The sequence below is a fragment of the Petaurus breviceps genome, unplaced genomic scaffold (assembly GCF_028583685.1).
Source record: "Petaurus breviceps papuanus isolate PSGF00001 unplaced genomic scaffold, PetGlider_PUasm1.0 185, whole genome shotgun sequence".
NCBI lineage: Eukaryota > Metazoa > Chordata > Mammalia > Diprotodontia > Petauridae > Petaurus > Petaurus breviceps.
This window is the reverse complement of record NW_027185797.1, coordinates 5,642,383-5,655,151: the sequence shown is the minus strand read 5'-3', so window position 1 is coordinate 5,655,151 and position 12,769 is coordinate 5,642,383. Positions and strand designations below refer to the sequence as shown.

The following is a 12,769-nucleotide window of genomic DNA, read 5'->3' as shown; positions in this document are numbered from 1 at the left end:
ACACTTAAAAGCTTCCTGACTTTCAACAAGTCACTTACCTCTGTTTGCCTCAGTTTCTTCATCTGTAAAATGAGCTGGAGAAGGAACAGCAAACCACTTTGGTATCTTTGCCAAGAAAATTCCAAATAGGGTCACAAAGAGCTGGATACTAAAAAAAAATGACTCAACAAGCATATACACATACTAGCTATGTGACCTTGGGCAAGTCACTTAACCCCAATGCCCAGCCCTCCCCCCCAAAAAGAAAAAAAAAGAACAAGCACATACATATACATGTGTATCCATATCCATATATATATATATATATATGTCAGATTATATAGGGCTTTATGATTCATGTAGCCTAGTCATGCTCTTATAAAATGCGATCATCTCGGAATTCTGAACAATGAATTCAGTGTCTATCCTGGGTAAGCCAGATTGGACTTGATTGGTTGTGGAATGACCTTTATTTTTTTTGCACATCTCCAAGAAAAAGTGATTAAAGTGGCCTGACACTCTAGAAGCCTGGGAAAGAGCCTGACATTAATGGGAATTTGCCTGCCAATGAGAAGCCCAATAGTCTTAGATTTGGGTAAATGAGGGCAGTTGACAATCATCCTCATCTGTAAAAAGGGGGCTAATAACATCTGTATGGCTCACCTTACAGGGTTGTGATGAGAGTCAATGGGATAACGTACAGAGAGCACTTGGCAGCCTTCAAGGTCAGTTATTATTATCATATCAGATTTTTTGCCACATAGCTATTCAATAAATTAGAACATAACCTCAGGACATGATGCAACCCAGCAGATACACTCATTACTCTAGTAGGAAGTGGAAGAGAATGCAGGAATCAAGGCTACTACCACACTGCTGCATTCACTGGCTCCCCCAAAGAGTGTCCAGCTGGCCCAATCCAGAGCCGTGGCAGCTGACCTTCAGGAGCAGGGAGGCAGCAGCTAAAGAGCACATCCCCAGCCCCTCGCTCTCCTTCAGGGGCTGCCTGTAAACAGCACATGCCAGTGAACATGAGCCAGCTCTCTGGGCTGGGCTGGCTCTCCTCACTGGCTCTGACTCAGGCTCCGGAGTTCACTGTCTCAGACCGAGGGAGAACCAGAGAAGTTGGGTGAGAGCTCCTCATAGCAGGGCATGTCAGTGTTTCTAGTGCATGTGATGGCTTCACTAGTCTCCCTTTTTTATCTGTGCATGTCCCTCCAAAAAGCCAGGCCCTAAAAAGAGTAGTTGCAGTGACAACACACAGAGTTCTTCACAGGGATGAGGGTGAGAAAAGGACCAAGAGGCATCTAACTTTTCACACAGGAGCCAGACCACCTTGTTCTCTTAAATGGATGGACATTAGGGAGGGGAAGGAGAGAATAAGCATTTATGAAGCACCTACTATGTGCCAGGCCCTGGGTTACTAAGCACTTTACAAATATTTTGTCATCTGATCATCATAACAACCTGTGAGGTTAGGTGCTGTTACTATCCCCATTTTAGAACTAAGAAAACTGGGGCAAACAGAAGTTAAGTGACTTGCCCAGGATCACAGCTAGGAAGTATCTGCAGCTGGTTTTGAACCTGTCTTCTTGACTCCACAGCCCAGTGCTCTATTCACAGAACCATCCAGCTTCCCTGGTAGATCACATATTTGCAGTGGCTAGCCAAAAAAAAAGGGCCATGACACACTTTTAAGTTTAACCTGCATTATTAACATTTTCTTCTTTACTTAATTAAGTCTAGTCAATCAACGAAATAATAAATCAAGTCCTAATAGTATTTGCTTATTTCCATGGTGTAAGTGGTCACAGTGAAAATTTAACAATCAGCTTTCATAAGGCAGGTAGAGGTGGCTCCAGCACACCCCTGGATATCAGAATCACCAAGTTACAGACCCAAAAAGGCCCTTAGAGGTCACTTAGTCCAAATTCTTCATTCTTCTGAAGAGAACACTGTAGCCATGAGAAGGTGGGAGTTACCCAAGGATCTATCGTGAGGTAGTCACAGCATCAGAACCCAAACCAAAATCTCTTCCTCCTTGTTCTTTCTACCACGCCATTAAGGACCATGAGAATAAAAATAATTCAACAACAAGAGGTAATTAAATCGGGGCGGCCAGGTAGCACAGCGAGTAAGAGCACCGGCTCCAGTGTTGAAAAAAAAAACACCTGGAGATCGAATCCCGGACTCAGACACTTAGCACCCACCCAGAAACACCTGGCCGTGTAACCTTGAGCAAGTTACTTAACCCCAGTTGCTTAGGTGGCTCAGCGAGTGAGAGCACCGGCTCCAGTGTCGGGATGACCTGGATCAGGTCCGGGCTCAGATACTCAGCACCACGCCCAGAAATAATAACTGGCCGTGTAACCTTGAGCAAGTTACTTAACCCCGATTGCTTAAAAAAAAAAAAAAAGAGGTAATTAAATCCTGGAAAATCATCTGAAAAGTCTACATTACGTCTGAATCCCAAAGCAGCTTATTAGAATATGAATACATGCAAGCATGAAAAGAAGGAGTAAAATGTGGAGAGGCAGACAGGCATCCAACATCCCATTTCATAAGCCTTTGCTTCAGAAAAAAATAGCATTGAAAACTGTCCCAGTTGATGCTAAAAACCTCTTATAAAGTCTCTTAATTTCAGTGATCTCCTAATTTGGTTTTAAAAGAACTCTCTCCCTCTCCCACTGGAGCTGTCACATAGTAACCTAATTGTGAGCTGAGTGTTTAGCTCTTTGATTCATCCCCACCATTTTGTAATTCTTCCTTAAGGTATTCTGGTGAAAAACATTGTCGATCATTTCAAGAATGTAGCCAACAAATCTAATGAGAAAAAACTCATCATCTATTCTGCGGTAAGTATGTTGCTTTTCTCTGAGCTGGAGTAAAAATAAGACACAAAGGAAGAGAACTTTATCTCCTGAACAGAAAGTTTTCCTTAGCAAGTGGAGTCCAAAGGTGTGGATTACACAGATACCCAACTATAGGGACATCTCTGTTGGGACTGAAACAATTTAAACTCTGTAAACACTTTATGAGCTTTAGTTTATGAGTGAAAGACAGTCTGGAATATTCATTCATTTCACTCAAAATTTCAACAAACATTTATTAATCACCTACTGTGTGTCAAGCACTCTGCTGATTTTCTTCAACTCTTAGTGAAAGTGAAAATCCCACCTCCTCCATAGGAAGCCTTTCCCAATTCCCTTAATGCTAGTGCCTTCCATTTGTTGACTGCCTCCAATTTATCATATACATATATATATACATATCTTGTTCATACATAGTTATTTGTGTGTTGTCTCCCCTTTTAGACCACAAGTTTCTAAAGAGCAGAAACTTATGCCTTCCTTTGTAACCTGCAGTATCTGCTGCCCAGTAGCAGGCACTTAAAAATTCTTATCAACTTGACTTGACTAGGCCCTAAGGGCAGAAAGGCAAAAATGGAAAAGTTCCTGCCCTCAAAGAGCTCCACATTCCTATTTGAGGGAAACAACATGTAGGTAGAAAAGTAACTACAGAATCATTTCCTAGGATTGGGAAAAAGGACATGGTGACTAGAGAACTGACCAACCTTGATGTTAGGAAGACCTAGGTTTAAGACCCATCTCTTATACTGTATGACCATGGGAAAGTTACTTAACTTCTCAAATGACCCAGGCAACTCTCTAAGATCCCACAGATGAGTTACCAGATTTGTAACAATAGAGGGAGACTCCACACCCAGAGTTCCCTATACCAATGGAATAAATGGACCAAAAGGAAGTAAGGGAAAGGGTGATTCAGCTTACCACAGGGCAGTGAACACAGAAATATAAAGCTATGTCTTTGAGGTTTTGATATGCAATCTACTTCCAGTTTTCTGTGTAATCTTTAGTAGGTCACTTAACCTACCCTTTTCTCCATTTGTTCATTCAAAAAGTGAATAGGATATTGTTCTAAATCCCAGCAGTATATGAAGCCATAATAATTTCTAAGCACTCTTTTTTTTTTCTTTTTGGAGGGGGGAATGAAGGGCAATTGAGGTTAAGTGACTTGACCAAGGTCACACGGCTAGTAAGTGTTAAGTGTCTGAGGTCACATTTGAACTCAGTTCCTCCTGATTCCAGGGCCGGTGCTCTATTCACCATGCCACCTAGCCACCCCTAAGCACTCTAAAATACTTCCCTCTCTTTCAATAATTCTGTAAGTAACCCCCTCTAAATTCTTGTGGAATTTTATCCCCAAATTTCTCAAGAAATTTTATCTCCAAATTCATACCTCAGGTGGCACAAGACCATTCAAAAAGTCTTATGACTCTCTAGTTGTGTCACATCAATGGGTCCCCCAAAACTTTATGATTATTCATTAAGCTAATGGAAAAGGGTAAACCACATGTAAGCCTGCAAAGTGTCTTTTCTTTCTTTCAGCATGACATTACTATTGGTGCCCTACAGATAGGACTTGATGTTTTTAATGGAAAATTCCCTCCTTATGCTGCCTGCCACATAATGGAACTATACCTTGAAAATGGGTGAGTTTTTCTGAATCCTTTTAAAAATTAAAATCACTATCTCTATCAAATTGCTTGCCTTCTCAAGGAGGAGGGAGGGGAGGGAAGGAAGGAGAGAATTTGGAACTCAAAATTTTAAAAACTGAATGTTAAGAATTTTTTACATGTAATTGGAAAAAAATATATATAAATTTTCCAAAATCAAAAGCAATGGTAACCCAAGGTTTTAGAAGGAAAAACAATCGTATGTTAACCCGTCCATCACAACTTCTAAAAAATGTTTGTCTTATTCTGAACTTAAATGCAAAAAAAAAAACCCAGAGTATTTCCATACATACAGCATAACACAAAAAGGAGACCATAAGAAACCATGACTTTCCACCAGCTGTGATTCTTAAAGCACTCCTCTATAGTGATCTATAAAATCATGAGTTGATTCCATTAACCACTGGAAAAGAAGGAGTGCGAGAACAAAGAAGATAATCAGAGATGAATATAATGTTGGGGCTGGAAGGAACGTTAAAAAACTGATGGGCTCACTTGCTGGGAAAACTAGAAAATGTAAAAAGAGTTCATGACTAGAGAAGCAACAGGAAGGGTCACAGAAGATAAAATGAACAGTTTTTATTAAAGAAAATGCAGATGAAATTAGAAAGGAAATCTGTAATGGGGGTGGGGTGGGGAGTCTTTGCAGAAAATTTTTCTGATAGTGATCTCATATCAAAGATGTAAGAGTCATTCCCAAACAAATTAATGGTCTAAAGGAAATGAAGAGGAAGTTTTCAAAAGGAGCAATCCAACTGTCAACAACCATGTGAAAAAAATGTTCCAAATCACTAATAACTGGAGAAATGCACATTAAAGCAACTCTGAGGCTCTATCATGCATTCATCAGATCGGCAAAGTTGACAAAACAGGAAAATAATAAGAGATGGAAGGGCTGGAGGAAAGCAGGCATATTGATACACTGTTGATGGAGTTGTCAATTGGTCCAACCATCCTGGAAGGCAATTTGGAACTGTGTCCAAAAAGTTTCTGTACTGTTCATATGTGTTCTTTGACTCAGCTATAACACTACTAGGCTTATACCCTAAAGATATCAAAGAAAGAAGAAAAAGACCTACATGTACCAAAATATTTTTAGCAACTCTTTTTGTAGTATCCCAAAGCAGGAAACTAAGGGAGTGCCCTCCTGTTGGGGAATGGCTACACAAATTGTGGTATGGAATACTGCAATGGAATAGAATGTTATTGTGCCATCAGAAATGGCAAAATGGAGGTCAGAGGAAACCAGGAAGACCTATGAAGAAAGGTTGAGTGAAGTGCAGAGAACTAGAAAAACAACCAATACAAAGATAGCAACATAGAGAAAGATAACTTTGAAAGGTTTTAGAACTCTCATGAATGAAATGATAAATCACCCATCCAGAGGACTGAAGATATACCACCCACCTGCCAGAGAGATAATGCACTTACAATGCCAGATGCAATATACATTTTTTAAAATGACCAATGTGGGAGTTTGTTTTACTGGACTATGCATATATGGGGGTTTACTTGGGGGCTTTATTAATTGTTCAAAAAAATTAATGGGAACAAACCAATTCTCTTTTCCTCAAATTAATCTGACTCCCCACTGTTACCCTATACCATAATCAAACCCCTTGTGACCAGGTGTCAGTATTGTGTTCAATTCTAGGCATCTAGGAAGCATATTAACAACTAGGCTGAGTACAGATTGTAGAAGAAAAAAACAGGATGCTAATGCATGGGACCACAAAAGAGTCAGGAGACCAAACACATCAAACATTGTAAGGATTGCCACGTGGAAGGATTCAGTTTGTTCTGCTTGGCTCTGGAGGGCAGAATTAGGAGCAAGAGGTGAAGAGAAGCAGATTTTTTTTCTTAATTCCTACCAGAGCTGTCCAAGAGTGAAATGTACTACCGTGGGAGATGATTGGTTTGCCCTCACTGGAAGTCCTGAAATCACTGGCCAGGTGACCGTTTGTCAAACACTTAGCAGTCTAGTGGGAGTTAGATTGGGTGGTTTTGAAATGCTAGGATGCCATTCTCAGGTTTTGCCAACTGCACCTTGAACCCACTAGCTACACCAAGATCATTCCAAGAGTGATCTCACTGAAGAATGCTGCTAGGCTTCCAGCATGGAAGAAAAGGGGCAGTGATAAATACGTATTCAGGGATGTAGTGAGGGGTCTTACAACTTCTGAGAGCTAAGGATTACAGATAGGATGCAGGAAGACAACAGACAGGAGGATCAACCCACTTCATAGACGAGGAAGTTAGACCATTCGTGCCAGACATCTGCCTTGTCACCCCTAAAAATATATAAGCAGTCAATGCTTATAAAGTCAAAGCTCCAAAGCATTCTCATACTTCTACCATAGCTACATGCTTCTGACTACATGTCTTCCAGTGGGGTGAAAAGGAGCTGGTGGTCAGCGAGGAAGCTCATCTCCTGCTTGATTTCTCCCTATCCCTCATCAAGCAGGAAGCCCAGACAGTCACAACCCAGAGAGGATGGTACTCACCAGTGTTCATGAAATCAATTAACCAATATTAATTACTCAAATACCATGGGTAACTGTTCCAGCTAGGGGAGAGGGGAGATGAGAAATAAATAGGCATAGCATACCATCAATGAAATCAAAGAATGTTATAACCTAAAGGGGCTTTCAATATCTTCTAGTCCAGCTGCCTCATTTGACAGAGAAATCATGTGATAAGGTCATAAAATGAATGGCAATCCTAGGCAAATAAATACAATTCAGTACAAAACTGGTACATCACTCCATACATAGAGCTGACACTTGAAATCTCTTAAAAATAATTTTCTATTGAAATATTTTTTCAAATCACCTACATGTCTCCCAGTACCCTTCTTCCTACCTGCCTACAAAGCTATCCCGTATAACAAAGAATATTTTTAAAGAAAAATGAAGAAGAGAAAAGAAACAGCAAAACCAATCAATACATCAAAAAAGTCTGCAAATATCCACAGTGTTACATATCAGAGGACCTTCACCTCTGCAACTGAGTGAGGGGATATGTCTTCTCCTACCTCTTCTCTGGGGCCATGCTTTTTCTTTGTAATTCTACAACATTCATTTTTGGTTCTTTTGTTGTTATTTTCCATTTACATTGTTGAAGTCACTGTGTATATCGCTTTCCTTTGCTCTGCTGACTTCACTCTGCATCAGTTCATGAAAATCTTTCCATGCTTCTTTGTATTCATAATATCTGGCATTGCTTAAGCTGGAGTAATATTCCATTATATTCATTTTCTACAATTTGTTCAGCCATTTCCCCATTGAAGGGCATCTTCATTGATCCCCCTGGACATCCTAAAAGAAAAATACATCTGCATGAGAAACAAGGGTCTGAGAGAAAGGGAGTCAATGTGCTACAAGGAAAAAGAATGCTGTCTCTCAACTCAAAAGACCTCCATGGTCTTGGGCAAGTCGCATCACCTCTTTAGGCCACAAGTTTTCCGTAGGTAAAATGAAAGGGTTGGACTGAAGATAGAACATATCACCTATCTCCTGCCACAGAGATAATACACTTAACATGCAAGACACAACATACATTTTTTAAAATGGCCAGTGTGGGAATTTGTTTTGCTGGATTATGCATATTTGTTATAAGGGCTTTATTTTGTTTTGTTAGTTGTTCAAAAGAATTAATGGGCACAAGCCAATTCTTTTCCTCAAACTCATCTGATCCTCCAGCTAGGTAGTACAGTAAATAAAGCACTGAGCCTGGAGTCAGAAGACTTGATTGAGTTCAAATGTGACCTCAGACACTTGCTAGCTGTGTGACCCCTGTGCAAGTCCCTTAACCTCTATTTGCCTCAATTTCCTCATCTGCAAACTAGGGATAATAATAGCACCTGCCTCCCAGGGATGTTGTGAGGATCAAAAGGGATAATGTTTGTAAAGTGCTTATCACAATGCCTGGCACATAGTAAGTGCTATGAAAATGCTAGCTATTATTATTATCTCTAAAATGGCTGTTGTAAGGGGATCAAATGAGATGATAATTGTAAAACACTTAGCACAAAACCTGGCACATAAATGTTAGATGTCATTGTTATGATCACTGAGGCCCCTCCCATCTCTGTGAGCCCATGACATTCCCAGAAATTCCTGATGATAATAATACTAGAGCACGTCTCACACAGTAGGTGATTAATAAATATCGACTTGAGTTACATCAGCATGGCTGTTTATAGCTACCCAGACCTCTACATACTGATGCACTGGAAAGAACACTGGCTTTTTTCACGAGGGGACATGATTTCAAACTCTGGCTTTTTCATTTACCACTCATGGGACCTTGGACAGCTCTCTTCCCCTCTCTAGGCCTCAGCTTCCTCCTTTCTAAAATCAGGGGGTTGGACTTGAGGCAGTGTGGGCGGCCAGAATTGTGCGCCAGCCTACGGCAGGTTTAGAAGAGGAGAGAGCTGTAGGAAGTCCTTCTGTTCACCCTGGCCAGTTAGGACTCGGACTCAGCTTCATTCCCATTCTGCTCCTCCTTCCTTACTACCGCCCTCCTGGGAAGTGCAGCTTCACCTCCCCCTTCTAATACCCTGAATAAAACCAGGGATGGGATGGGAACATTTTTCCGCTAAGAAGCAGTGACTCAAAGGAAAATATTAACCAAGGACCACAAACATGGGAAAAAATTTTATTTTTGGTTATGTTTATTTCTAATTAAAGAAAAATCACCAAAAAAAGCTAAATTCTTCTATTTCAGATGTAAGAACAAGGGACAAAAGCAATACACTATGATGGGAAAAGTTTGGAATTAGAGTCAGGGTCGTAGGTTCAAATTCTAGCTTTGCTACTGTTGGGCATGACTGAACTGTTTGGGGCCTCAGTTTCCTCATCTGTAAAAATGACAAGGATGGACCAGAAGGCCTCTGAAGTCCCTTCCAGCTCTCAGATATGACCTTATTAGCACATAGCATTTACATATTATTTATGTGTATTATATATTTACACATACATGTATGTATTAAACAGACATCTGTAACCAATATATAACAAATATTTTTAAACAGAGGTAGACAGCAGGTGCTGCTAAGGAGACAGGCAAGCTAGACCAGCAATGTCCCATGAAGCCCATGAGCTTACTGAGCAAGCCCCCCATAGTTTGTTCCCCCTATGTTCCAGTAGCTGGAGCTTCCCTAGCAACTCAGTCCCCTTCTGGGGCTTGGCTTTCACTTTCAAAGCAACTCATTATTCCCCACCTTCACAAAATGGATCTGGCTTTTCAAAGCCTAGAATGACAACTAGTGAGAGCAGGAAAATGGAAAAGGAAAGGAGCGGGGAGATGTCCTCATCTGGCTCCCCAGCAGCTCACTGTGCTTAGCAGCTCCTGATACAGAAGTATATGAGTCCTGAGTTCATAGTCAGGCTGGCACCAGATTGCTACTGTTCTCTGTCGGACCCACTCTTCTAAATTACCTCCCAAACCAACCTGTTTCAGTCACTCTGGGGTGAGGAATCCACTGTCTCTGTTCCTCTGTTTGTAAACATACATATACATATATGTGTGTGTCTATGTGTGCCCACCGCTCAGCATTTCTCATGATCAAAAGCTTTATCGCATTTGCTTAAGAAACAAACTTTTAAAATAAAGGCTAATATCTCCCAGGCCTAGAGAGAAACGTCAGGTTCAAAGAAAGTAAATCACCTATCACAGGATGCCTTGATCCAGAGAGAAGGAAAGGGGAGAGGAAAGCTAAAACTAATACTTTACTGAACTCAGAAGTGAAGTTCTATATAGTCAACAGATAAAGTAAGAAAGATATCTAAGGAAGGGAGAGAAAACCAAGGAACAGAGAGGAGGAAGGGAAAGGGAGAAACATTTGGGGAGGAAAGGACAGAAACATGGTGATTGGGTCTCAGGCTCATACATTTAGAGCTGAAAGGGACCATAGTGATCAAGTCCAACCCTCCTCATTTGACAGATGAAGAAACTGAAGTCCACAAAGGTGAAGTGTTTTGCTCTAGTTCCTATATGCTGATGACCACACTCCAACCCAGATGCAAGCAAACATGCAAGAGACTGATGTCTACATTGAGTCTTATGGACTGACAGGAACTTTGAAGAAGCAGTGCTATACGGTGGAAAGAGAGCTAGATTTGGAGTGAGAGAAACTGGGTAAATCCCAGCTTGGCTAGGTATTTGACCTTGGACAAGTCACAAAAGAAATGAGTGAAATATGAGACTAAGGGATTCTTGCCCACTCTGCCCTGACATTCAGCAACTCCTGGTCTGCTCCCAAAACCTTGATTTGATTCCCCCTCCTATTGTGACAACTCTCCAAAAATCACTTCTTCCTGACCCTCTCCCCTGCAAAGGACAAACTCTTTCTCCATTGAGATATCCCTAATTTCTCCCCATTCCATTAATGACCAACATCTTCCACCCATTTTCCTACAACACTTTTCTCCCTGGGTCTGCCCTTCCCATCAAGGCCACAACACAGATTTCTCCCATCCCCTCAACCCCAAGGTGGGCAAAGCATCCTCTGACACCCTAATCTTTTACTTCCTGTGTTGCAGTCCATCTAGGGAGGAATTTAGAGGCACTTGTGTTATACAGGAACTAAAGTTACTCTCTCTTATGTCCCACAAACCAGGCAATACAACGTTGAAATGTATTATCGGAATGACACAAAACAGGATCCTTATCCCCTCACCCTACCAGGCTGCACATCCAGCTGTCCACTGAAGCAGTTTGTTGAGCTGGTCTCCCCTATAATGACAGAAGACTGGTCAAAGGAGTGTTTCAGCCTTAGTGAAGACCAAGGTACTAAGGAAGTTAATAAAATATATCAACGAAGTTAATTCCTACTCAAGAAGCAACATCAAGGAGGTCTAGAAATCATTCACAGCTTGGGGATCATGCCTTAGCCATCACTTTCAGTGGCCAGGAGAAAATGCATTTTGGTAATGTGTTTCAGGGAACTCTCATTTTTACGAAGGCTAGACTTCTCCTTATACTACTACCTTCACTCACAACAAACTTTCCTTAGCTTGTATATAAGGGTGATGTAATGTCTATCAGGTAGCTTCAAAATCTAATTGGGGATAAAACTGGAGAGAATGTTACAAGTTTTTCAAGCTTCACGGGGCTCATCTAAGCCATGACTGTACTAGATTGACCTCACCTGTCTTCATACTTCCTGAGGACACCTTGAATTCAGATTAACACTACTAGGTATAAACAGCCCTTTAAACACGAGGTAGAAGAATAGGTCTTAGATGCAAACCTACTATCTTCAATTCTCAAGGGTGCTAGGGGAATAAATGATCAGATGCCAGTGAGGAAACAGACTTCTAAGAAGCAGATCCTGAAAGCAACAGGCTGCACTAGTCCCAACTCCTAGGAGTTCCCACCCTCCTAACAGAAGATACCAAGATGATAGCTATGGAGAGGAAGAGTTGATACAATAAATGAGTCAGATGAGGGCAATCTCCATATAAGGTCAGTGGACAAGAGCAGCATAAAGGCAAGGATGGGGCTGACTTAGATGCTGACAAGTAAGACTGGGAGATGGGACTAAATCTTCACTTGAATTGTCTTATTCTGGGAAGCAAGTTTGTCTGGTCTTTTGAATTTGGTTATGGGTTTGCGGGTTGTTGTTATTTTTAATCCTGATTAGCAGAACTGAAAAAATAAAAATGTCCTTGATCCATCTGGCTCCTGAAAACCAATGAAAAACCAACCTCTCTTTCTTGTGGATCCTGAGAAGTGAAAACAATCGGAGAGTATATTGTGTTCATGTCATATGTACAGATAGATATGTTGGATAGATGAGTAGATAGTCTAGGTGGATGAATAGAGAGATAAAATGGATAGGGAAAGACAAATAGATTGTTATAGAGGAGATGTCAGGTGAGGAAAGTGGGAACCTGTGTGCTGGCACAAGAAATATGCACGAAAGAAATGAGAGATATAAGTAAGTATTCTTTCTAGAAGTCACCAACCTGAGAGATATAAAAACTGAAAGAGGTTTGGGAGAGAAGGCATCATTATGTTTGGTAAACTTGAGAAAGTCAGGAAAGATAAGATCTTTCCAAGGATGTGAAAAATAAAAACTTCTTGGAGTGTAGACAGTGAATTCTCAGGATGCTGTGAAATCTAGACCACAGAAACCAAACTCCATGTATGTATCTCTCAATTTAAAAACCAAGTAGGGGCATGATGAAGACAAAGAGAGCAGCCAGGTGGGAAATGATGAGATGCCTATCCTAAGCCCCCTCCTTA

The 12,769-nt window shown here is 41.0% G+C and overlaps 1 protein-coding gene across 2 annotated transcripts in view; it reads left to right on the top strand.

Moving 5' to 3' along the window:
- ACP3 (acid phosphatase 3) overlaps positions 1–12,769 on the top strand; it is an 84,506-nt gene that overhangs the window by 33,731 nt on the left and 38,006 nt on the right. The window contains exons 8-10 of one of the 2 annotated variants that reach the window (XM_069088383.1): positions 2,752–2,834; positions 4,389–4,492; positions 11,139–11,308. In XM_069088383.1, coding sequence (XP_068944484.1) covers positions 2,752–2,834; positions 4,389–4,492; positions 11,139–11,308 — 357 coding nt within the window. The remainder of the gene's footprint in view (positions 1–2,751; positions 2,835–4,388; positions 4,493–11,138; positions 11,309–12,769) is intronic. The other variant, XM_069088384.1, reaches the window with a different exon arrangement.